Source organism: Lampris incognitus, chromosome 6 (assembly GCF_029633865.1).
Source record: "Lampris incognitus isolate fLamInc1 chromosome 6, fLamInc1.hap2, whole genome shotgun sequence".
NCBI lineage: Eukaryota > Metazoa > Chordata > Actinopteri > Lampriformes > Lampridae > Lampris > Lampris incognitus.
The window spans coordinates 47,789,190-47,815,842 of NC_079216.1; the positions used below are offsets into that span (position 1 = coordinate 47,789,190).

The 26,653-nt window shown below is 45.8% G+C and overlaps 1 protein-coding gene across 1 annotated transcript in view; it reads left to right on the forward strand.

The window, feature by feature from the left end:
- furinb (furin (paired basic amino acid cleaving enzyme) b) overlaps positions 1 to 26,653 on the forward strand; it is a 153,582-nt gene that overhangs the window by 73,914 nt on the left and 53,015 nt on the right. Inside the window, exon 3 of the mRNA XM_056281614.1 lies at positions 22,931 to 23,029. Coding sequence (XP_056137589.1) covers positions 22,931 to 23,029 — 99 coding nt within the window. The remainder of the gene's footprint in view (positions 1 to 22,930; positions 23,030 to 26,653) is intronic.

Below are 26,653 nucleotides of genomic sequence, written 5' to 3' on the forward strand. Positions count from 1 at the left end.
GCATGTTATTCGGCGGGTGCGGAACCCGAGGATTCACTGCCTGAGGAAGTAGACGATCAGGGCGTGGAAGACGACCAGCCAAGTTCGTCTCAACCAAACAAAGATGGCGACGCCATGCAACGTGGGTCCAAAACATTCCTCTCCAGTTTCCGCGATCTGTTCGCGCGAGCGGTCAAGTCTGCCGACATCGTTACGGAGCCGGGCAATCCTCAAGATCCGGTGGTAGCCGATTTTCCACGAATGGCAGAGAGGGTCAGGGACTCCACTCTACCACCTTATCCTCACATCGAACGAGCGTTTAAGCGGGCGGAGGCGGATCCGCTACTTAAATCGTCCTCAAAGTTCAGTCAGAAGGGGGTTGACGTCTTAGCAGTCGAGGTTAGGAACCTCAACTACAAAGACTGGAAAATTCCGCAACCAGAGAGGGACGTTTTATCGTTCAACCCTAACACCAAGGTGGGGTCTCGCGATACTCCCAAACACCCTTCGCAGTGGGGCCAACAGGTGGATCGTTACGCGTGTGATGCATGGCACGCCAGTACACGCGCAGCTGGACTCGTCTCAACGGCTGGGATGATAACGGCGTACATGCGCAAGCTCTGCAGCCTATCAAACGTCGAGCAAAGCAAAGCCGCCATCGCTACAGCAGGTATCGACGGGGCCGAGTTCGGTGACGTAGTGGCCAGCGAAGCAGGTTGTGAGTACATCTTGGAAATGGAACGCATAGCTGACTCCCTGGGATCGCTGCTGTATTCTGTTGCTCTAGAGTGCGGTTCTAGCGCAGCTGCCTCCACCCTTTCGCGCAGACGTCTCTGGCTAGAGACAGCCGGGGGAAAAGAGGAATTCTGCAAGGAGTGGATGGCCCACTCCTGCGCAGGGAACCAGGGCCTGTTTGGAACAACCCCGGACATTATCAGCAAATACAAGGCCGCCCAGGCCGAGCGCGAAACCTTGCACAAGGAGCTTCTCCCGATGATGAAGAACCCGCCTACCCCTAAGCCCGCGGTGGGCACAGGGCAGGGGGACAAGCCTGCGCGCAAGCAGAAATGGAGAGAGACTTATCCAAAAAGAGGTGGTAAAGTGGGGCGCGGGCGTGGACAGGGCTCACGTCCAAACTCCCAGTCTTCCACAGATCCAGCGGCCAAGGCGGCCAAGCCGGACAGCACAGACACTTCCAAGAAGGGAGCTGCCAAGTGACGTGTTTCGGCAGGATGTTACGACCCACACCAACAGACTGATTCCAGAGCCGTCTCCGGCGATATAGACGCTTGTTCAGGGGACACAGCGTGCGCAGGGCTAAACACTGCGCCTTTTATTTTGGTTTCTGATGCACAGTCTACTTGTTCTATTCCAAAGGTTGTGAATGTGAATACAAGTTTTTATGTTGATGATGATGGTGATTGCGTTTTAAAAGGTTTGAAACGCAAGTCTGATTGTCTGTCTGAATCTTTAGGTAAAGATGATGATAACAATGTAATAACATCCCTGCTGGAAATATTGGATAATAATGACATGAGCGCAAATGAGCCCCTGGGAGGGGACTATGATGCGACAATGTTTAGTCTCTCTGATGGGTCAAATGGTAATTTGGAAAGGTTCAAAACGCCAATTCCCCCATCTGGGTCTCCTTTACAAGGACGAAGCCCCCCCATGGATGCAGGGCATGGCGGGCGGGGCTTCCCCAGACCCTTTACGCGCAACTTACGCGCGCTACCTGAACAGCAAGGTACAGGAGGCAACGAGACCTCTGTCACACATGTTACACAGGTGGAAGGAATTGGTCCCGTCGGCTTCTGTTTTGGATCAGATAGCCCACGGACACCAAATCCTTTTCGAGAACGGTATTGTACCCCCGTACTTGGGAATAGTGCATACGGAACCGGGGTCGGTGGCCGAAGCACAAATCCTAGACAACGAACTCACAGAGTTACTCTCGAAAGGGGCAATCACGGTGGTTCCTCCCCTAGAAAGAGAAGACGGGTTTTACAGCCGTTACTTTCTGGTCCCGAAGAAGGATGGGGGCATGCGCCCAATCCTAGATTTGAAACCCTTCAACAAGTATGTAGAGAAGATCAGTTTCAAAATGCTACGCACACCGGTTCTGCTGTCAATGGTGACACAGTCCGATTGGCTAACTTCGGTCGACCTAAAAGATGCTTTCTATCATTGTCCGATTGCGGAAAGACACAGAAAGTATCTTCGGTTCTGTTACCGGGGTCAGTGTTACCAGTACACATGCCTCCCGTTCGGATATCGCCTCTCTCCTCTGACGTTCACAAGGTGTGTGAAAGCAGCGCTCGGAGTGTTGATGCGCAAAGGTATGCGCTTGGCATGGTTCCTAGACGACCTGTTGGTGTTGGCCCAGTCGCCGGAACAAGCAATACTCCATACTCAGGAGTTGATGGAATTCATGGAGTACATGGGTTTCACTATCAACATAAAGAAGAGCGCGCCATGGCCTTCGTGCCAGGCAACGTATCTGGGTCTGAGTTTGGATACGGTATCCATGCGCGCAACCCTTACGCAAGAGAGATGGCATTCCACCAGGACCACGTTAGCACATTTCGTCCCGGGGACATATGTCACTTATCGGATGATCAGGAGGCTGCTGGGCCTTCTGGCATCAGCTCACCAAGTTGTTCCTTTAGGTCTGTTGTTCATGAGGAGACTGCAATTGTGGTTCGCAGTTCACTTCTTGAAATACGGCAACGAACGCCGGTACAACAACCATCTTATCCTGGTCCCGCGCGTGGTAGCGCAGGACCTAGACCACTGGAACAGAGCCTGCGTGGACATGTCTGGGGTCCCTATGGGCCCCAGGGGACCCGAGGTAACGATTTATACGGATGCGTCCCTCTCGGGTTGGGGGGCCATCCTTGGCTACAAAACAGCGCGAGGAGTGTGGCTGTCTGGGGAGAAGGTCCACATCACCGCGCGCGAGACGGAGACGATTTGGCTGGCTATCCAGCATTTCGCTCAGGATCTCGTAGGCCGTCACATACTGATAATGACAGACAGCATGACGGCCAAGGCCTACATCAACCGCCAAGGCGGTATGAAGTCCAAGTGTTGCAGAGAGTTGGCCATGCAAATTTGGATTTGGGTCAACAGCAACGCGCTATCAATCAGGGCGCTTCATGTTCCTGGGAAGGACAACAAAGCAGCGGACATCCTCTCGAGAGGCGGCCCGCATGCGGACAATTGGAGCCTCAACCCAGCCATAGTGGCTATGATCTGGGAGAGGTTCGGGGTAGTTCAAGTGGATCTGTTCGCATCGAAACTCAATTACAAATGCCCTCGTTGGTACTCGATGCTCCCGTCCGACCTAGCGCCGTTGGGGGTCAACGCGCTTGGACTAGATCCATGGCCCGAGGAGATGCTTTACGCATTCCCCCCGCGCAGGTGCCTCCTAGACCTGGTGGTCAAGTTCGAGCGCACAGGGGGTCGGTTAGTTCTCGTGGCCCCGTACGAACCGAGCACCCCGTGGTTTCCGCGAATAGTGCCCTGGATAGTAGGCGAGCGGTTCGACGTCCCGGAGTGGGCAGACGCGCTCACGCAAGCAGGAGGGCTGCTACGGGAGGGCCCCTGGATAGGAGGCTCCCGATTAGCGGCGTGGATGCTTACAAAGCCAGGCTCTTAGCTATGGGACTTAGTGCGCAAGTCATTCGTGTCATTTTAGCGGCGCGTAAAGACTCCACGTATTCCAGGTACCAGGGGTACTGGAATCGATTTGACCAATTTTGCGCTGAACGCGACATGGACCCTTTGTCAGTAGGGATTGGCCCTATACTGACTTTTGTGGAGGTCTGTAGGAGTGATAGACTATGGTCTTTCTCCTCGGTCAGTGTCTGTGTATCGGCTCTCACGTTCTTCCGGGGGGAAGATCGAGGGTAGCACGGTTTTCACGCACCCGCTCATGACGCAGTACCTGTTGGGTGCTAAGAAGCTCTCAGCTAAGGAGCTTACGAGAGCTGAAACTTGGGATGCTTCCCTTGTTCTGCGCGCACTAGAGAAAGATCCCTTTGAACCCATGTCTACGGCAGACATGCGTTATGTCTCGGCTAAGCTGGCTGTGCTCTTGGCACTTACCACCGCAGCGAGGGGTTGTGAGCTCACTGCACTCACCATCAAGGGGATGGTGTTTTCTGGTGATCTGATGGTCACGCTCTTTACAGACCCCAGCTTCGTGCCCAAAACTGTGTCTGTCCTGACGAGTAGGGCCCCGGTGGTGATACACGCGTTTCATCCGTCACCAGTGACTAGGGATGAGAAACGCTTGCACCTCCCGTGTCCTGTACGGGCTTTACGCATTTACATGTGGCGCACAGCAGATATTCGTAGGTCTGACAGGCTGTTGTTGACCTACAGAGTGAGCAAACCAGGTTATGCCCTTTCCACCCAGAGGCTAGCACACTGGCTGGTGGATGGTATTACGGAGGCGTATACCAAAGCGGGTAAAACAGCTCCTAAGCTGAAGGCGCATCCTACCCGAGGGACTGCTACGTCGATAGCTGTGTTGTCAGGTATCGACTGGGAGGTCATCCGCCAGGCGGCGGTTTGGAGTGGTGAGACCACTTTCTTACTGCATTATTACCGGCACGTTAAGGTGCGGTCGGTTGCCGACGCTGTTCTGGAGCAGGCCTCTTAGGATGCTCTCATCAGAACGCGTACCCCTTCCCACCAGGGGTTTGAAGGGTTCATTGGACGGCTAGGGAACGGAGGCATGAATCCTGTCGTTGTTCAATGCAATAACCCTCTCAGCCATTTGGGAGTACGTGAAATGTAACTTTGGGTTCGCGAAGCGAACCCTAGTTATATGAACAACGACAAAATGGCTGAGAATAGAGCCGTTCTCCTCCTACCCGGGCCACAGGTGTGGTGCTCATTTAGTTGGAGATGGTTCGACCTACAAAGAGGAATAGCGCTTCCGGTGGGCGTGCCAATACGGGGTCGGTGGGAGGACATATGACCACAGGGGGTCATATTGTCCGGGATTGGCACGGGGAATGCACCTCCATCGTTTTTCTTTTTTCCAGCGAGCTATTGTGGATGATGTCACAATGCAATAACCCTCTCAGCCATTTTGTCGTTGTTCATATAACTAGGGTTCGCTGTCAATAAAGCTACTCGGGAAAGGACATACCATTGGCAGCTGATGACTGCTTATGGCATGAAACAGGCTTGTACTGTCTCATAAAGAATTTACTTGACTTAGTGATGCAATGGTTAGCGCGGTCACCTCACAGTATGAAGGTCCTGAGTTCGAGCCCTGGGGCAGTCCAACCTTAGGGGTCGGCCATATATATATATATATATATATATATATATATATAATGAGGAGCGGAATATCAACACGGATACAGGAAAAAAAGCTTTACTGCATTGCAGTACAGGCCTGTTTCGTGTGTCTCGCATACATCAGCTGCTAATGGGTTCAACAAAGAATCATACAGTTTACATTGCCCGGCGTCACGCCCCTAATTTTGGTTGGACAGCAACCAATCAGATGGGGAAACATTCAAACTACAACAACTAATGGGGTAGGTACTTACGATGCACAGCAACCAATAGAGGAGTAGAAAACATTACAGCCCATGGGCTAAGGGACTAGGGCTTGTTTTGAAAAGCATTTAGGGGCCAGGGCACTGTTGAAATGGCGTACATTAAAAATATAACAAGGTAATTTAAGTGAATTATATATTGGGGTTGAAGTAATACTTGGGGTAGTATTGGTCGAGGATCAATGACCACACCGGGTTATAGAACTCAGGTTTAATCGTGGCTCAGTAGGCAGACGTAATAACCATACATGGTAGTGGTGTAACCATAATAACAGTCCGGGTAGTACATAACACCTAGTGTAGTTCCAGTGGATATACATGGCGTTATATCACTACATCCCCCTGTTTAGTTTTCAATTTTTACAGTATCAAAATACTCTAGAACATTCCAATGTGGTACAATCATTGATCAGCATTGTACAGTCATTACACAGAGGTTACCTTCTCTCTTTTTTTTTCTTTTTAGACAACACACTCAGAATTGTCCATCTCAAAAAACAATAAACATATTCAGAGCCCTCCTTTTGTGTGTGATTGTCTCTGCTCATAGTCCTTGTAGTGAGCTGGTTTGGAAACAGCTCTTCCATATCTTATGCGTACTGTCTTGTGTGTTTCACAGGTTTGGCTGGAAGAAGTTCCAGCTGCATGAGTGTCCCGTTGAGGTTCTGTGAAGCGGGTTCTTGCGCTCCTCAGTGCATGGGGGTGGTGAATTTCCCGCAGGTGGCTCCTGCCACTTCTGAGTTTGTTCCCATTTGATGTTTGCACAATGTAGCTCCTTGGCTCATCGCACTTTTGTACGACGGTGGCTGGATACCAAGTCCCTTTTTCCTTGTTTAGGACAGATACGTGCTGTCCGGGACCGAGTGGAGGTAGTTCTCTGCCGCTGCTGCGGTCATGATGTTCCTTCATGTTTGCTGTTCTCTGCTCCAGGTGGAATCGGTTTTCCTCCTTGCCTGGGTCCCCTCGACTCGGCAGCAGGGTGGTGACTGGCCTTCCGAAGATCAGTTCTGCTGGTGATGGTAGTTTACTGTCGATGGGTGTTGCTCTGACCTGTAGTAAGGCCACTTGTATGTTACCTCCTTGTCTCATGGTTTTCTTCACAATGGATTTGATGTGTCGCACATGCCTCTCAATGAATCCATTGCTTTTTGGATAGTGGGGTGAGCTTGTCACGTGCCTGATTCCCCAGTCAGCCGTGAATTTCTGGAATGCGTGCCCTGTGTACTGGGGTCCATTATCTGTAAGTATCTCGTCAGGCCTTCCAAAAAGAGACATGTACATTTCCATTTTTTGTGCAACTGCCCGGCTGGACACAGGCATGGGCATTTCATCCACTAGAGGGAACTTAGAATATCTGTCCACAATCAGTAAATACTGATGTCCATCGATCTCGAATAGATCAGAAGCTAGGGATTGCCATGGTTTTGACGGTGTGTTGTGTGGGTTGAGAGGTTGCTTTGGATTTGCATCCTGATGTTCCACGCATACGCTACATGACCTGTAGACTCTTTCGATGTCGTTCATTCTGATCCAGTAGACACTTTCTCTCACCAGTCGCCGTGTCTTTTCGATGCCCTGGTGTCCTACATGCAGCTGTTCGAGTATAGAATCAGTCATGGAGTCTGGGATGAGCACCTGTCTGCCTTTGAATATGACTCCTGCTTCAACTGCGAGCTCATCTCTGAATGACCAGTACTCACGTAGTTGTCTTGGTAGAGCTTTGATGTTGTCTGGCCATCCCTGGTGGATCAGCTCTTTCAGTGCATTGAGTCTGGGGTCGCTGGTGGTTTCCGTGCGGAGTGCATCCTGTTTCTCGGGAGAGAAGTTTATCATTGCAACAGTGAGCATCTCTGGATCCTCGACTTCTGCCTCTATTCCGTCAATGCGCTCGTTCAGCTCGATGTTGCTGTTGTTCTCAGGGTTGGGTAGTCGCCTGAGTGTGTCTGCCAGGACCATCTGGTTTCCTGGTCGATACGTGACCTCGTAGTTGTATCCTTGTGTTTTTATCAGCATTCGCTGAAGCCGTGGCGGGGCGGCATGCAGTGGCTTTGTGCATATGATAATGAGGGGTTTGTGGTCTGTAACTACAATGAATGACTTCCCATACAGGTAGGTATGGTATCGCTGCATTCCATAGACTATGGCCAGCATTTCTCGCTCTATGTTGCTGTACCTGGATTGGCAGTCGTCCAGTGTCTTTGAGCCAAAAGCTATGGGTCTTTTGTTCTGCACTAATGCCACGCCCAGTCCTTTCTGTGATGCATCGACCTCAAGTGTCAGAGGTGTGCTTGGATCATAGTACTTCAGGCCGTCATGTTCGTTGATAACTGATTTCAGGTCCTCAAAGCTCTTTTGGTGGTCAGTGTCCCACGTCCAAGGCACGTCACTTTTCAGCAGCACCCTCAGTGTGTGTGCTTTGTCTGCGAACTTTGGGATGTAGGGTGACAGGTAGGTCAGCATCCCCAAGAATCTGCTCAGTTCATCTTTGTTCTGGGGTGTCGGCATTTTCTGGATGTCCCTGATTTTGGCTGGGTCAGATTTGATACCTTTGTCTGTGTACAAGTTGCCAAAGAATGAGATGCTTGTCTGTTTGATTGTGCATTTGTCACTGTTGAACACAATACCTGTCTTGGCTGCTCTCTCCATCAGGTTGGTCAGGTTCCTGTCATGCTCCTCTTCGCTTGCTCCGTAGACTGCGATATCATCGGCTATGCTGACGACACCGTCGAGCCCCTCCAGGATTTGGTCCATCTTTGCCTGGAAGAGATCTTGAGAGACACTGAGACCAAATGGCAAACGTTTCCAGCAGTATCTACCAAATGGAGTTCGGAATGTGGTTAGCAGTTGTGACTCTTCCTCTTGGTGTATTGACCAATATCCAGCTTTTGCGTCAAGTTTGCTGAATATTTTTGCATTTGCAAACTTCGGGTTCAGTTCCTCCACAGTAGGAATCTTGTGTGGGCATCTCCTAAGGCTGGCATTAAGCTTTTGGGGGTTTAAGCATATGCGAAGGGAACCGTCTTTCTTTGTGCTGTATGCCAGACTCGAGCACCAGTCTGTGTGCTGTTCTACTTTTCTTAACACATCTTGTTCGACTAGATTATTCAGTTCATCTTTCAGTTTGTCTTTGATGTGAATGCTGCACTTACGTGGTGGGTCTATGAATGGTTCAACATCCTTTTTCAGGAAGAGCTTGGCCTTTCCACTGAAGTTGCCAATTTTGTCAAACTGGTCTGGGTATGCTCTCTTTAGGTCTGCACTGTTAGATATGGTCATTTTGGGTTTTGTCTGTCTTGTGTTGACTTTTTTCTGGTTTGCATGTCCTTTCTCGGTCACTGCATCTACATTGACAGTCACTAGGTTTAACAGTTCACATGTTGGCAGCCCAACTATGGCTGGCCCTGGTACGTCTACAACATAGAACTTTGTATTGATCCATTTGGATTCTTTGTACTGGCATGGAATGTCAATGGTGCCTAGGCAGGGGATGGCGTGACCACTGTATGCAGATAGCCTCCTGTTGGTTTTTTTCAGTCGTTTCTGGGTGCATGCATTTTCACCGTACATCTGCTTGAAGGTACGCAATGGGAGTGTGTTGCCTGATGCACCTGTGTCTATCTTCAGACGTAGTGTGCATCCACGACCAGGTAGGTCAGGTGGTGTCACCTTCAGGACTGTGTACGCCTCCTCTCTGGCCGGCTTGCTGTCTATGCTATGCATGCACTTTTCACTGACAGTTATGCAGTGGAACTGTTTCTGGTAAGTACTTTCGTTCTCACTGTCTGTTTCACTGCTATTCTCTACAGCATGTATGCGAGTCCTGCTCTGTTGCTTTTTGTCTATATAGGTTTTGCGCTTGTGCTGTTTGTCTTGTGGTGTGTGGGACTTACTTCCCCCGCTCCTGCTCTGGCTGGAGTGTTCCTGGCGCTCTCATTTGGCCTTCCTGCAGCACCGCTCCCAGTGACCTTTTGCACCACACGCATTGCATTCATCATCATATGCAGGACATCGACGTGGTTTGTGGCTTCTCCCACAGTTACGACATATGCGGTCCCTGTCCACAGCATGGATTCTCTCATTGTGTGACAGGCTAAGTTTGTCTAACTGTTCATTGCATGCTGTCAGGGCTTCATATTTTCGTCCCTCGGCCAGAACCTCTGCTAAGGAATATCCTTTTGGTTTGCTGTATAGATCATTCCTCAGGGCATCATGGGGAGTGCTCGTAATAATAAGCTCAATCATACGCTCGTTAAGCTCTTCGTCTGAAAACTGACATTTCTGTGCTAGTGTTCTGGCTCTGGTCACAAAATCATCAATATTCTCATCTGGTTTCTGTCTGTGTTGCATCAGTTGCAGTCTATGGATTCTGAAATTTACGTTCAACTTTAGCTGTTTTTCAAAGAAGTCCCATAGTTTGGCAGGCTTTTTCTTTTCATCATCAGTGAGACCACTGGCGTTCAGTCTTTTTAATCCTTCATCTCCGATTCCACGACATATTTTCCTAGCTTGTTTAGCTGCGCCATTTATTTCTTCATCTTCTGAATACAGAGTCATTTTCTGTTTATACAGTGAAATTGCCTCACCCAGGTCCGGGTCTGACCAATTCATCGTCGGTAGATGCGATGCCATGACGTCTCCTGTTGCTAGCTAGCTAGTTAGCTTTGCGGCTAGCTCAGCTCCTGCGCACTCTTGCTTGAATGATGACAGAAATTATCCACGGACAATTTTATCAGTCTATCTTCATTCTTCATAGAGAGTACTTTACCGCTGCCACCATGAAGTAATACTTTGGGTAGTATTGGTCGAGAACTCAGGTTTAATCGTGGCTCAGTAGGCAGACGTAATAATCATACATGGTAGTGGTGTAACCATAATAACAGTCCGGGTAGTACATAACACCTAGTGTAGTTCCAGTGGATATACATAGCGTTATATCACTACAGGGGTGGTGTTAGAAACAATGGACTAAAAATTTCAATTGAGGCTAACAAAAAACAGATTGACTTCCTCGACATCTCATTAGACCTTAGAAATGGTACATGAAGCCAAACAATATACTGCAATACATCCATAGAAAAAGCAATCATCCGCCCTCCATTTTGAAAAATAACCCAGTGAGCATACAAAAGACTCTCATGTTTATCATCCAGCGAAGCCATCTTTAACGAAGCAGCCCCGCACACCAGGAAGCCTTACAAACATGTGGATATGATTTCAGACTTAAGTACAATCCACCACCAATTAGCGACAGCCAGTAACAACAACAAAAAAAGCACAGCAGAAGGCGGAACATCACCTGGTATAATCCTCCCTACAGCGACACCGTGGCCTCTAATATTGGGAAAGAATTTTTCAAGCTCTTGGATGAGTGCTTTACCCCAGACCATCTACTGAGAAAAATATTCAACAAAAACACAGTCAAAATGAGCTACAGCTGCATGCCAAATGTTCAGCAGGTTATTTCATCCCACAACACAAGCATCATGGCCAAGGCACAGACCCCCTCACCGCAACCAAGCACCTCCAACTGCAATTGCCATGTTAAGGCATTGTGTCCTCTAGAAGGAAAATGCCAGATAGAGGGAGTCATCTACCAGGCATCGGTGACAAGAGAAGACAACTACATGTGGACACTTATGTGGGATTAACAGAGGGCCCTTTTAGAATTAGGTTTAACACCCATATGAGTAGCTTCAGAAACGAGCATGCAAAAAATGCAACAGCCTTAAGCCGCCACGTTTGGTCATTGGTAGACAAGAATATCAGTTATTCTGTCTCATGGAAAATCCTTGCAAAGAGCAATGCATATTCAGTTAGGGGCAAAAGATGTAACCTGTGCTTGGCAGAAAAGTATTTTATTATTTGCAGACCTGATATGTCCACCTTGAATAATAGAAACGAATTGGCCACCAGCTGTAGACACCAAAAAAAAAAAAATCTCCTTTGTAACTATAAGTAAAACGTCTTTACTATCCCCCCCCAATTAGATGATACAAATATGACATTATTTGAGTTTTTTTAAATATTCTTTTAATATTTTAACTGCCTGTCCTTCCAACTGTGCCCCAGAACCACCCCAATATATAATTCACATAAATTACCTTGTTATATTTTTTAATGTACGCCATTTTCAACAGTGCCCTGGCCCCTAAATGCTTTAAAAAAAAAAACCCAGTCCCATTGGTTGTAATGTTTTCTACTCCTCCATTGGTTGCTGTGCATCATACGTACCTACCCCATTGGTTGTTATAGTTTGAATGTTTCCCCATCTGATTGGTTGCTGTCCAACTGAAATTAGGGGCGTGATGCTGGGCAACGTAAATTGTATGATTCTTTGTTGAACCACATTAGCAGCTGATGAGTGCGAGACGCATGAAACAGGCCTGTACTGCAATGCATTAAAACTTTTTTCCTGTATCCATGTTGATATATACACTACCGTTCAAAAGTTTTGGATCACATTGAAATGTCCATATTTTTGAAGGAAAAGCACTGTACTTTTCAATGAAGATAACTTTAAACTAGTCTTAACTTTAAAGAAATACACTCTATACATTGCTAATGTGGTAAATGACTATTCTAGCTGCAAATGTCTGGTTTTTGGTGCAATATCTACATAGGTGTATAGAGGCCCATTTCAAGCAACTATCACTCCAGTGTTCTAATGGTACAATGTGTTTGCTCATTGGCTCAGAAGGCTAATTGATGATTAGAAAACCCTTGTGCAATCATGTTCACACATCTGAAAACAGTTTAGCTCATTACAGAAGCTACAAAACTGGCCTTCCTTTGAGCAGATTGAGTTTCTGGAGCATCACATTTGTGGGGTCAATTAAACGCTCAAAATGGCCAGAAAAAGAGAACTTTCATCTGAAACTCGACAGTCTATTCTTGTTCTTAGAAATGAAGGCTATTCCATGCGAGAAATTGCTAAGAAATTGAAGATTTCCTACACCGGTGTGTACTACTCCCTTCAGAGGACAGCACAAACAGGCTCTAACCAGAGTAGAAAAAGAAGTGGGAGGCCGCGTTGCACAACTGAGCAAGAAGATAAGTACATTAGAGTCTCTAGTTTGAGAAACAGACGCCTCACAGGTCCCCAACTGGCATCTTCATTAAATAGTACCCGCAAAACACCAGTGTCAACATCTACAGTGAAGAGGCGGCTGCGGGATTCTGGGCTTCAGGGCAGAGTGGCAAAGAAAAAGCCATATCTGAGACTGACCAATAAAAGAAAAAGATTAAGATGGGCAAAAGAACACAGACATTGGACAGAGGAAGACTGGAAAAAAGTGTTGTGGACGGATGAATCCAAGTTTGAGGTGTTTGGATCACAAAGAAGAACGTTTGTGAGACGCAGAACAAATGAAAAGATGCTGGAAGAATGCCTGACGCCATCTGTTAAGCATGGTGGAGGTAAGGTGATGGTCTGGGGTTGCTTTGGTGCTGGTAAGGTGGGAGATTTGTACAGGGTAAAAGGGATTCTGAATAAGGAAGGCTATCACTCCATTTTGCAACGCCATGCCATACCCAGTGGACAGCGCTTGATTGGAGCCAATTTCATCCTACAACAGGACAATGACCCTAAACACACCTCCAAATTGTGCAAGAACTATTTAGAGCAGAAGCAGGCAGCTGGTATTCTATCGGTAATGGAGTGGCCAGCGCAGTCACCAGATCTGAACCCCATTGAGCTGTTGTGGGAGCAGCTTGACCGTATGGTACGCAAGAAGTGCCCATCCAACCAATCCAACTTGTGGGAGCTGCTTCTGGAAGCGTGGGGTGCAATTTCTCCAGATTACCTCAACAAATTAACAGCTAGAATGCCAAAGGTCTGCAATGCTGTAATTGCTGCAAATGGAGGATTCTTTGACGAAAGCAAAGTTTGATGTAAAAAAAAAATCTTATTTCAAATACAAATCATTATTTCTAACCTTGTCAATGTCTTGACTCTATTTTCTATTCATTTCACAACATATGGTGGTGAATAAGTGTGACTTTTCATGGAAAACACAAAATTGTTTGGGTGATCCCAAACTTTTGAACGGTAGTGTATATATATAATCCTCCTCAAGTGATTCTTTAATTGACAGTACAAGCTTGTTTTATGCCACAAGCAATCCTCAACTGTCATCTACACACATATATACTATATATATAACTTTGTTAAAAGAAAAACTCCACGATAGTGAAAGTGCTCAACAAATGAGGAGCAAAATAATCCAGTTAGTCAAATAAATTCTTTATGAGACAGTACAAGCCTGTTTCATGCCATACGTAATCATCAGCTGTCAAGATATATATATATATATATATATAGACTTATTACAATGGCACCTGTCAAGAGGTGGGACATAGTAGGCAACAAGCGAACAGTCAGTTCTTGAAGTTGATGCGTTGGAAGCAGGAAAAATTTGGCAAGTGTAAGACACTCAGCAACTTTGACAAGGGCTAAGTTGTGATGGCTAGGTGAGTGGGTCAGAGCATCTCCAAAATGGCTTTTCTTTTGGTGTGTTCCCGGTATGCAGTGGTCAGTACCTATGAAATGAGGTCTAAGGAAGGACAACCAGTGAACTGACAGGGTCATGGACGCCTGACGTTCACTGATGCGCGTCGGGAGCAAAGGCTAGGCCGTCTGGTCTGATCCCACAAAAGAGCTACTGCAGCTCAAATTGCTGAAAATTTTAATGCTGGCTATGATAGACAGGTGTCAGGACACCCCAGTGCATTGCAGCTTTCTGCGTATGGGGCTGCTTAGCCTCAGACCGGTCAGAGTGCCCATGGTGACCCCTGTCCACTGTCAAAAGTGCCTACAATGGACACATGAGTGTCAGAACTGGACCATAGAGTAATGGAAGACGGTCGCCTGGTTTGATTAATCTGGCCAGGTACATGTACATGTACCTGGATGGCCAGGTACATGTGCATCATTTACGTGGGGGAAGAGATGGCACCAGGATGCACTATGGGAAGAAGGCAGAGGAAGTGTGATGTTCTTGGCAATGCTCTGCTAGGAAACCCTGGGTCTTGGCATTCATGTGGATGTTACTTTGATAGTACCACCTCCCTAAACATTGTTGCAGACCAAGTACACCCCTTCATTGCAACAATATTCTCTTTACCCTGATGGCAGTGGTCTCTTTCAGCAGGATAATGCACCCTGCCACACTGCCCACATTGTTCAGGAATGGGTTGAGGAACATGACAAAGAGTTCAAGGTGTTGCCTTGGCCTCCAAATTCCCCAGGTCTCAATCTGATCGAGCATTTGTGGGATTAGCTGGAAAAACAAGTCCAAGCCATGGAGGCCCCACCTCCCAATTTACAGGATTTAAAGGATCTGCTGCTAACATCTTGGTGCCAGATACCAGAGGTCTTGTGGAGTCCATGCCTCGGTGGGTCAGAACTGTTTCGCTGCCACGAGAGAGACCCACACAATACTGGACAGATGGTTTTAATGTTTTGGCTGATTGGTGTGTGTGTGTGTGTGTGTGTGTGTGTGTGTGTATATCTGTATGTGTATGTGTGTGTGTGTGTATTTATATATATATCAACACAGATACAGGAAAAAAGTTTTAATGCATTGCAGTACAGGCCTGTTTCGTGCGACACACACTCAACTGCTAATGTGGTTAAACAAAGAATCATACAGTTTACGTTGCCCAGCATCACGCCCCTAATTTCGGTTGGACAGCAACCAATCAGAAGAGGAAACATTTAAACTATTAACACATTTAAACATTAAACATAGTTTAAATGTTTCCTCACCTGATTGGTTGCTGTCCAGCCAAAATTAGGGGCGTGACACTGGGCAACGTAAACTGTATGATTCTTTGTTTAACCACATTAGCAGCTGATGAGTGCGCATCGCATGAAACAGGCCTTTACTGCAATGTATTAAAACTTTTTTTTCCTGTATCTGTGTTGATATTCCGCTCCTCATTAGTTGAGCACTTATAACACTATTGACGGTTTTGGAAAAAAAAACACTATATATATATCCCCCCCCCCCTTGGGTTGGTGCATTGATTGAAGCACTGTTTATCTAGGAGCTTACTTCCCTATATTAATATCAATAATGATGTGTATTGCTGTCGATAAGGAAATTATTTTGCTTGCTTCTAGCCCCAGGAGGGGAAAGACCCAATTCAGCTTCGGGACAATGGCCTCAGAGCTGATAGGGTTACCTGAGGAGAGTTTAGCAGAGTGAATACTTGCTTACACAGAGATTTAATCCCAGGTTGTTTTGTTAAAGCTCTTTCTTAAACTCGCCAGGTCACCTGCTGCCCACTATTGCGTGACTTGAACAAATAAACTATTTCATAACAGTCTGGAGAGGTCTAGCTGAGAGTAGCGCAGAGAAATAAATGAGCATTTTCTTGCACTTGTCTTTAGTTAGAGAAGAGAAAGCAAAACACTGTATTTTGTCATTGTATTCTGACAAAAATTGTATTGTTACAACGAATTTGTTCTCTGCATTTAACCCATCCTATTGTATAGGAGCAGCGGGCAGCTGTAGCGCCAAGGGACCAACTCCAGTTCTTCTTTCCATGGCCTTGGTCAGAGACACAGACAGGAGTATTAATCCTAACTTGCATGTCTTTTTGATGGCGGGAGGAAACCGGAGCACCCGGAGGAAACCCACCCAGACACGGGAGAACATGTAAACTCCTCACAGAAAGAACCTGGGACAGCCTGGGGTTCAAACCCAGGACCTTCTTGCTGTGAGGCAACAACGCTAACCACCGGGCCACCGTGCTGCCCCCAGCCATGCTTTAGTGAGAGACAGGCCCAGCAGGGTCAGAGGCCAGGCATAGTGAATGGTAACAAAGCCTTTAGAGCCTGTGGTTTCAGTGGCTTCGCCATCAAGCTTAGTTAACTTTATTTATAGTAAACCATGTAAAAGTCAATCTTTTTGCTAAAAGAACCATGCTCAAATCTTACACCCATAATAAATGTGTGGATGCATAGCTTGGAGAAAAGAAGAGATTTTTTTTGGCATATCAAAGAGTATCTCTGAGCTATATGACAGATCCATAGTCTTGTTCTGTTTTTTTGTGAAAATATTAATAAGTGGGGATTTAAAATCAAATCGTTATTACAAAGGTTTGACAAATGAAGTCTGCTGGCTGGAGCCAGGCTCTCACTCTGAGCCAGGAAGCAAAGCTCTATATCAGTGCTGCCAGACTGGGCCTCTGCACTTCAGTCCCTTCCCGGTCAGTCTGCTAGCAGACAGCCAGCCTGCAGAATCAGCCTGTAGCCCCTGGAGAGCCTTTCAACCTGCTGCGTCTGCTCTTCCTCCTCACATGCATCCATCCTACACAGTCGGCCTGTCAAAAAAGCCTGCCTTCTCTCTCTCTCTTGCTTGCTCGCTCGCTCTCTCTCTCTCTCTCTCTCTCTCTCTCTCTCTCTCTCTCTCTCTCTCTCTCTCTCTCTCTCTCTCTCTCTCTCTCTCTCTCTCTCTCTCTCTCTTCCTCTGCTCCACTGGGCTTGTGAAGGTGAGCTGATCCCCAGTGACTGTACTGTACAGATTGGAACACTTCCTTTTCAAATGGCTTCCGCTCGCCCATGAATACCTATGTTAAGAAAAGGCCGGTCATTTTTTTTCTTCGTACTTTTCTTTTCTCCTCTCCCTGACTATTCTTATTTCTCTCATCTACCTTGTTATTAATCTGTCCCCCTTGCTGCTTCTGTATTACTAAGACACCATGTAGCATACGCATCAACCTTCACTAATGAGGGAAATGAAAAGAGAGCTGTTGAAGTCTATTACCAGCAGTAAAGACGGGGGATGACTTAAAGGGATATTTCACCAATGGTTTTGTGTATGTGCAAGGCAAATTTATTTGAATAGCACATTTCAGCATCAAGGCGATTCATAAAACAAAAGGCATTAAGAAAAGCAACATAAGGCAATAAAAAGACATTTAAAAAACAAAAATACGGAGTAAAAGTTACAGTGCAGTGTAAGATTATAATCAAATGTTTCAAATTTTATTTAATTGTAGGCAGCGGCAAACAGGAAAGTCTTCTACCTTGATTTAAAAGAACTGAGAGTTGCAACAGACCTGCATTTTTCTGGGAGTTTGTTCCAGATATGTGGTGCATAAAAACTGGATGCTGCCTCTCCATGTTTAGTTTTCAATCAGTACTGATGAGTAATGTAGGTGGTTATAACAATGAAGCTCTAGCTATGTACTGTATCGACGGAAAATCGGTGTGCTCCTGCTTAGAGAATCTTTTCCACTGCATGTACACATACCAGAAAGCATTGCTGCATGTTAGCTTCTGAATAATGGTCCATAAAGTCCTCTGCCCTAGTGTTGTGGGACATAATTTCCACCTTTGGAAACATAGTTTAGTCAAAGAGATTGAGGATATGTTTTCTTTTTTGGACAACATGTTTAGAGTAGATTAGAGTACTTGAAACCCTGCTAGGCTTTAGTTTTTCCGACCACTAACTGACTTCATGATACGTCACATGGCGGCCGGAGGGGGGGGGCTGTTTCCCTGCCGCCCCCGAAATGCAGAAACAATCAAAAACAACTTCGGGTATTTTTCCATAGCTCTCAAGTCTCACACATTGAGACCCCATCTCACGGTCTCACATAAATTTCGAAATCTCATGCATCCCGCGAAATCTCACACATTCCATCCAGAACTCGTTAGCTACACACATAGCAAGGGAAAAAGCTCTCAAGAGGTTATAAACATGTTAACGAAATAGCCTATACTTTAGTTTATTACTCGGTTTGATTTGTTAGTGTCAGAAATGCATGAACAAGGCAAAATCTACACTCACTGGCCACTTTATTAGTTACACCTTGCTAGTACCGGGTCTGACCCCCTTTTGCCTCCAGAACTGCCTTAATCCTTCGTGGCATAGATTCAACAAGGTACTGGAAACATTCCTCAGAGAGTTTGGTCCATATTGACATGATAGCATCACGCAGTTGCTGCAGATTTGTCGGCTGCACATCCATGATGCGAATCTCCCGGTCCACCACATCCCATAGGTGCTCTATTGGATTGAGATCTGGTGACTGTGAAGGCCATTTGAGTACAGTGAACTCATTGTCATGTTCAAGAAACCAGTCTGAGATGATTCGAGCTTTATGACATGGCGCGTTATCCTGCTGGAAGTAGCCATCAGAAGATGGGAACACTGTGGTCATAAAGGGATGGACATGGTCAGCAACAATACTCAGGTAGGCTTTGGCGTTGACACGATGCTCAATTGGTACTAAGGGGCCCAAAGTGTGCCAAGAAAATATCCCCCACACCATTACACCACCACCACCAGCCTGAACCGTTGATACAAGGCAGGATAGATCCATGCTTTCATGTTGTTGACGCCAAATTCTGACCCTACCATCTGAATGTCGCAGCAGAAATCAAGACTCATCAGACCAGGCAACGTTTTTCCAATCTTCTATTGTCCAATTTTGGTGAGCCTGTGCGAATTGTAGCCTCAGTTTCCTGTTCTTAGCTGACAGGAGTGGTACCCGGTGTGGTCTTCTGCTGCTGTAGCCCATCTGCCTCAAGGTTCGACGTGTTGTGCGTTCAGAGATGCTCTTCTGCATACCTCGGTTGTAATGAGTGGTTATTTGAGTTACTGTTGCCTTTCTGTCAGCTCGAACCAGTCTGGCCATTCTCCTCTGACCTCTGGCATCAACAAGGCATTTTCGTCCACAGAACTGCCGCTCACTGGATATTTTCTCTTTTTCGGACCATTCTCTGTAAACCCTAGAGATGGTTGTGCGTGAAAATCCCAGTAGATCAGCAGTTTCTGAAATACTCAGACCAGCCCGTCTGGCACCAACAACCATGCCACGTTCAAAGTCACTTAAATCACCTTTCTTCCCCATTCTGATGCTCAGTTTGAACTGCAGCAGATCGTCTTGACCATGTCTACATACCTAAATGCATTGAGTTGCTGCCATGTGTTTGGCTGATTAGAAATTTGCGTTAACGAGCAGTTGGACAGGTGTGTCTAATAAAGTGGCCGGTGAGTGTAATTGGTTGAGCATTACTACATCTAATTGGTTGAGCTAATCAGACGCGTTCCTCGATCTTGCTCCTCAACAGCGGGCTTACGGCTTGTGCTTGTGACAGCTAGCAAAATGTCGAAATGAAATTTAAGCGGTGCGCACACATATAAAACCAAATTCAACAGTGAATGGATAAAGTCATCTCCTGAATATGGATGCATTCATCGAGACAAACTGGACGTCTTCAAATTTTTCTGTGATTTGCAAAAGTAAGCTGTGCTCACCAAGGACGGACAGATGTTGAACGTCACATCAATGGTGTGGAGCACAGAGAGAACAAGCCATGGTGGGTATGGCTTCATTGCAAACCTTCTTGTTCCCAAACACTTCACCATTGCAAGAGAAGATGACCAAGGCTGAGGTTTTATTTTCTAATTTTCTCATGGAACACAATTTACCAATCGCCACAACAAACCATATTGGGCCTTTAGTCAGAGCTGCCTTTCCAGACAGTGAAATCACTAAAGGTTATGCCTCTGCTGAGACAAGGACATCCTGTATAGGCTAATTAATGATGCACTACCACCATATTTCCTTGCACCTACTATTGCATCAATGAAAGAAGGTCCATATTCAATGGGCATGGATGGGAGCAACAACTCTGGTCTCAAAAAAGTGAACCCAGTGACTGTACGGCTCTTTGACATAGAGCGTCACACTCGAGTCTCACACGAGTTTTTGAACAAGTGCTCTACAAATGCTGAAGATGCTGAGACACTTAACTCCAAAGTCAGCAATGTAATGACAGAACATGGCATCCCCTGGAGTAATTGCATTTCTTTTGTAATGGACAAGGCATCGGTCAACATGGGGTGCCGAAATTCCGTGAAAACCAGGCTTCTGCGGGAAAATCCAGACATCTATGTAGTAGGATGCCCTTGTCATCCACCCAGCCATCCATTATCCAAACCGCTTATCCTTTTCTCAGGGTTGCAGGGATGCTGGAGCCTATCCCAGCAGTCATTGGGTGACAGGCGGGGAAACACCCTGGACAGGCCACCAGGCCATCACAGGGCCCTTGTCATATCATTCATAATGCAGCCAAGAAAAGGGGTAGTAGGTTTACTAAGTGGATAGTGTTTGATGTTGAAGATTTAGCTATTGATCTGTTCTATTACTTTGACAAGTCAAGTAAGAGGAAGAACGGGTTAGCTAGCTACTGCGAATTTTGTGATGTTGAATACAGAGCCGTTCTCAAACATGTCTCAACTCGCTGGCTGAGTTTGCAAATTGCGATTGAAAGGGTCCTAAAGCAGTTTCCTGCCCTGAAAAGTTACTCTGCCTCTACGAACGGCCTAGTGCAAAACCCACGATTCAAGAGACTGTAACAATTTCCAAAATCATATGTCGGAAGTGTATCTACTCTTTTACCAGGCTGTAGTAGCGTCATTCACTGACTTGAACTTATTTTTTCAACGCGAGGCCCCCTGCATTCATGTCATGCATAGTCAGATGGAAAATATGCTCAAAATATTGATGCAGAAATGTATTGATCCTGTAGAATTACAGAAACATGGCAATGTAATGCACATCGACTGCAGTAAGGTCAAGCCAAACATGCAGATATTCATTGGCTTTACAACTCAGTGCAAGCTGCCAAATCTGATTGAAAATGGTGGCGTCGGTGACACAGATGTCAGTAAGTTCTACAGTGCCGTGATCTCTTTCTACGTGGCAACTGCGGAATATCTCAAGACAAACTTTCCACTAGGCGATGAGCTGTTGCCACACGCTCAATTCATTGACTTTGATCACCGGGCCTTACATGGATTTGAGAGTGTGCAGTTCCTCACACACAAATTCAAGATGCATCTACAGTGGGTTGACAGCGCCATTGACAAGCTGTGGGAGGAATTTATGGACTATCAAAGTTTGTGAAAAGAGGAAATTCCACAGCATGTGTGGAACGAAGCAGAGATGAAGCTGGAGACTAAAGATGGTAGCACCACCGCAGTGTACCATCGGATGGATGTGGTATGGGCTTTTCTATCGCAAGTAAAAGTGCCAGGATCCACTATTAATCGATTTGTCTGCCTATTGCAACTAGCACACTTGTTGCTTGTGATTCCTCACAGCAATGCAGACGAGGAGAGACTTTTCAGTCTAGTCCGTAAAAAAAAAAACTGACTTCAGAGCCAGCCTTGACTTGGACAGCTCAGTGATTACGGTCAAGGTCAGGTTTAAATTCGCACCCGATTAAGAACTTCTACAAAAGGCTAAGAAATGGGAATATAATAACGCAAAAAGCTCGACCACAGCGATAACATCCACTTCAGTGTCCATGCAGCCCTCCTTATTATAGATCATGTAAGTAACTCAGCTCTGTTACTCTGCTGCTATAGCTTATTTACTTGGCCATTGTATGTTGTGCAGCACGAAGGACACCTTGCGGTCTTATGCTGGTACTACGCATTATGGTTGTACTGTGCGTACTCTGTCTATGATGCAGTTTTCTCTGAATGTACAGACTGTTTTTATTGTCTAAATGTTTGTGTAGTATATTTAAGTTAATAAAAATACATAAATAAATCCGTAATAATAATAATTTTATTCTTCGTTTTTGACCACCCTGTCTGTCCATCCAGCCGTCTGTCAACAGATCTCACGCACTGGAATTCTGCAAACTTGAGAGCTATGTATTTCTCGTATTAGCCCTGTCGCAGATAAGTAAGGTAGAAAGGCAAGATAAATAAGGTTGAAAATAGGTAAATTTTCCCTTTGAAAGAAGCCCTCCCTGTAGGATTTAGGGCCTGTTTGGTCAAGGTCTGTCACTCATTACCATGTCTTTGAAAGCTGAATCATGAGCAGCAGGTGTGAAGGGGACAGTGACAAAAGTATGAGGGATGATCTGTTGTAGCTTCATAACAATCTTTTTTCCTTTAGTGGATGCCTCTGATTATTTCTGATGGATAGTGGCCGTCTGCAGTCAGGTGTAATGGATGTCTTTGTCTGTGTACTTGTCCATGACTTCTGTGTATATCTTGGCATATGTATTTGAGTGTATTTATTCATATCTGAGTGTGTATGAAAAAAGCACTTGTCTTTGACATTGTTGCCGGTCCTCGCAGGTGTGTGATGTACAAGTGTTGTCTGTGTCTGAAGGTAATGTAAGAGATGTCAGTGTCTTTGTAAGCATTGCCATTCAAATGGATGTGTCCGTCCTCAGCTCTCTATGAAATGAACCCTGCATCTGTGAGAGTGTATGCATGCAGTGGCGCCTTTGTGAGCATATCTCCACTGATTGATGCATCTCTTGGCTTTTATCCGGGCATCCTGTGTCTGCAAGTGAACTCACTGTATCCATCATTGTGTTTTTGCAGGTTTTTGGAGATTATTATCACTTCAGGCATCATGTGGTGGAGAAGAGGTCCCTGTCTGAACACAGGGGAATCCATATCAGACTGCACAAAGAACCACAGGTAAGCCTGCTGCTCTTAATTTTGTCAGCTTGCAAATAACCCAAAATAATGTTCCACACTAGCAACAAAAGGCCAGAGACTGATTTGACTGCATAATGAAGATGTGGAAACTGCAAAAGAATTAATTGCCAGCATGCGTGACAGCTTGTCAGACTCTTTATTCTGTACCATACCACGCCATCTATTAATCCATCTGCTCATTTGACCTATCCTGTGGTACCAGGTAGTTTTAAATATACAAACCCCAATTCCAATGAAGTTAGGACGTTGTGTAAAACGTGAATAAAAACAGAATACAACGATTTGCAAATCCTTTTCGACCTATATTCAATTGAATACACTACAAAGACAAGATATTTAATGTTCAAACAGTCGTTCACAAGCAAGGATGGGGCGAGGTTCACCACTTTGTGAACAACTGCGTGAGCAAATAGTCCAACAGTTTAAGAACAACATTTCTCAACGTACAATTGCAAGGAATTTAGGCATTTCATCATCTACAGTCCATAATATCATCAAAAGATTCAGAGAATCCAGAGAAATCTCTGCACGTAAGCGGCAAGGCCGAAAACCAACATTGAATGCCCGTGACCTTCGATCCCTCAGGCAGCACTGCATTAAAAACCGACATTATTCTGTAAAGGATATTACCACGTGGGCTCAGGAGCACTTGGGAAAACCATTGTCAGTTAACACAGTTCGTCGCTACATCTACAAGTGCAAGTTAAAACTCTACCATGCAAAGCGAAAGCCATATATCGCCAACACCCAGAAACGCTGCTGGCTTCTCTGGGCCCGAGCTCATCTGAGATGGGCTGACGCAAAGTGGAGAAGTGTGCTGTGGTCTGACGAGTCCACATTTCAAATTGTTTTTGGAAATCATGGACGTCATGTCCTCCGGGCTAAACAGGAAAAGGACCATCCAGATTGTTATCAGCGAAAAGTTCAAAAGCCAGCATCTGTGATGGTATGGGGGTGTGTTAGTGCCCATGGCATGGTTAGCTTGCACATCTGTGAAGGCACCATTAATGCTGAAAGGTACATACAGGTGTTGGAGCAACATATGCTGCCATCCAAGCAACGTCTTTTTCAGGGACGTCCCTGCTTATTTCAGCAAGACAATGCCAAGCCACATTCTGCACGTGTTACAACAGCATGGCTTCGTAGTAAAAGAGTGCGGGTACTAGACTGGCCAGCCTGCAGTCCAGACCTGTCTCGCATTGAAAATGTGTGGCGCATAATGAAGCGCAAAATGCGACAACGGAGACCCCGGACTGTTGAGCAACTGAAGTCGTACATCAAGCAAGAATGGGAAAAAATTCCATCTACAAAGCTTCAACAATTAGTGTCCTCAGTTCCCAAATGCTTATTGAGTGTTGTTAAAAGGAAAGGTGATGTAACACAGTGGTGAACATGCCCCTGTCCCAGCTTTTTTGGAACGTGTTGCAGGCATCAAATTCAAAATGAGTGAATATTTGCAAAAAACAATAAATTTTATTAGTTTGAACATTAAATATCTTGTCTTTGTAGTGTATTCAATTGAATATAGGTTGAAAAGGATTTGCAAATCATTGTATTCTGTTTTTATTTACGTTTTACACAACGTCCCAACTTCATTGGAATTGGGGCTTGTAGAAGACAAACAGGGGCAAACAGTAGGAGGGGGGACAATGACATTCGTGCATCTGTTAATGAAACACAAGAAAATGAGCCGTGCTTGAATATCAGTTTCATTTACACAGCGAATTCTAAAGCCAGCCTCACCTGATATATTGGAATGCTGCAATTAAGTTTAAGTCAATAAGGACAACACACATTAATCAATATTTCTGTCGATGTGCCAGTGTTAGCCAGCCAGCTAATTTTCCTGCAGTCCTTTGGCGAGATGTTTTAAAACCTCCCTAACATACATGTCTTTGATGGTGGGAGGAAACCAGGAGCACCTGGCAGAAACCAACACAGACACGCAAACTCCACACAGAAAGGACATGCGGCAGCCAGGGATTTAAACCCAGGACCTTCTTGATGTGAGGCAACAGTGCTAACCGCTGGACCACAGTGCTGCCCAGTGGAATTAATAGAATTGATTCTCCACATCAGTCTGTTCTGAATATATTGCAAGCATGAAGAAAAGCAGGCATACACTTTGGAAGGTTTTTTTTTTCTCCTCCAAAGTCATCCAGTTACGTGACCGAAGCTGCAGGGGATGTAGTTATGAAGTGAGAACAGGCATGAGCCATATGTAACAAGGCAGGTCTGCTTGCCAGAGCTAAAGGCTGCACTCTGTCTAGCTATCCCTGTGTCCATGTTCAGCTGGCTGAGGTGTAGGCCGATGTAATATGACAAGCCCACAGGCACGAGGACATCATTAGCGAGAGACAGTGACATTCATGAGGTCTGGTAGTGTCAGGGGTCAGGCATAACGAATGGTAACAAAGCCTTTGGAGCCTATGGGTTCAGAGATGTCTCCATCAAGCTGGGGGCTCAGCAACTACCAAGACATGCCGACACAAATAACGTAAGCTTTGAAAACACCAAGATCAATACAATAAGAACAGCATAATGAAATGCAGCACTGCATATGTGTGGTGATTGAGCTGAGGTTTTGGCCAGTCTCATTGAGGCGGATTCAATCATGCACTGCACAGCAGTGGATTTAAGATTTACCATTGTATTAAGGAGTGCAGAGTGCAGAGCAAGCTGTAGGCACGGTATAGCCCTAATAAGAGACAGCTTAGCCAAGGTTGATGTCTTCTTGATCAGAGGGCTGGCAAAGAATAGAATTAATCTGGAAACTTGAAGCTGAGGTTTACTATGTGTCAAAAAGGGGGCCCAGGGAGCAGTCTATTAAAGGGCAATTGCCTTTTTCTATACTGGTCACTAATAGTCTTCTCTCATTCAACACCTACGGTGATAGGGGAAGAATTCTTGGATAAAACCATGGTTTTCCTTATTCATTGAAATCCATTGAGAGTCATCCTGCATCTGGCCTTTTGCATGCACAGTGTCTCACCCTCCATTTCACGGGTCCTTCTCAGCCAAGAGGTCAGTAGGTAGAGTTAATGCCAACTTGAACCGCCCACAGTCAAGGGATATCAGGTTTCAGGCTAAGAAACAACAATTTTCCTGGGCAGCCTTCCCTCCCATATACAAATGGTAACAGACCTAGCCTCAGGCGAACCATGACCACAGGCATGGAGTTACCAGGGCTGAGGAACTGCCAAGAACATTGCAGAATAAGAGACCTTGTGTTGGTGTGCATGTGTTTGTTCATGTTTCTGTTTGTGCATGTGTCTGTATTTCTCAGTGTGCGTAAGAGCATCTGACCCATGAAGGAATATGAAATAAGAGGTTTAGGGAGAACAAGGTTGCCAAGCTACAAAAAAACATCACACACAATTTTGTGTCTGTATGTATGTCTCGGCAAGTAACTCTGTGTGCATATGAACCATTAGTTTGTGCCGCAACTGTTTTTACAGAAAACACCTTTTAAAAGGCAAGGAAAAAATAATGGCAGGATTTGGATAAATCTATGCTAAGCCCTAAGCTTGTTTTGGTGTTTCATTTCTATAATCCGGCTCCTGTCTCTCCCTTTACTTTACATTGTCTCCATTTTTCAGCCCT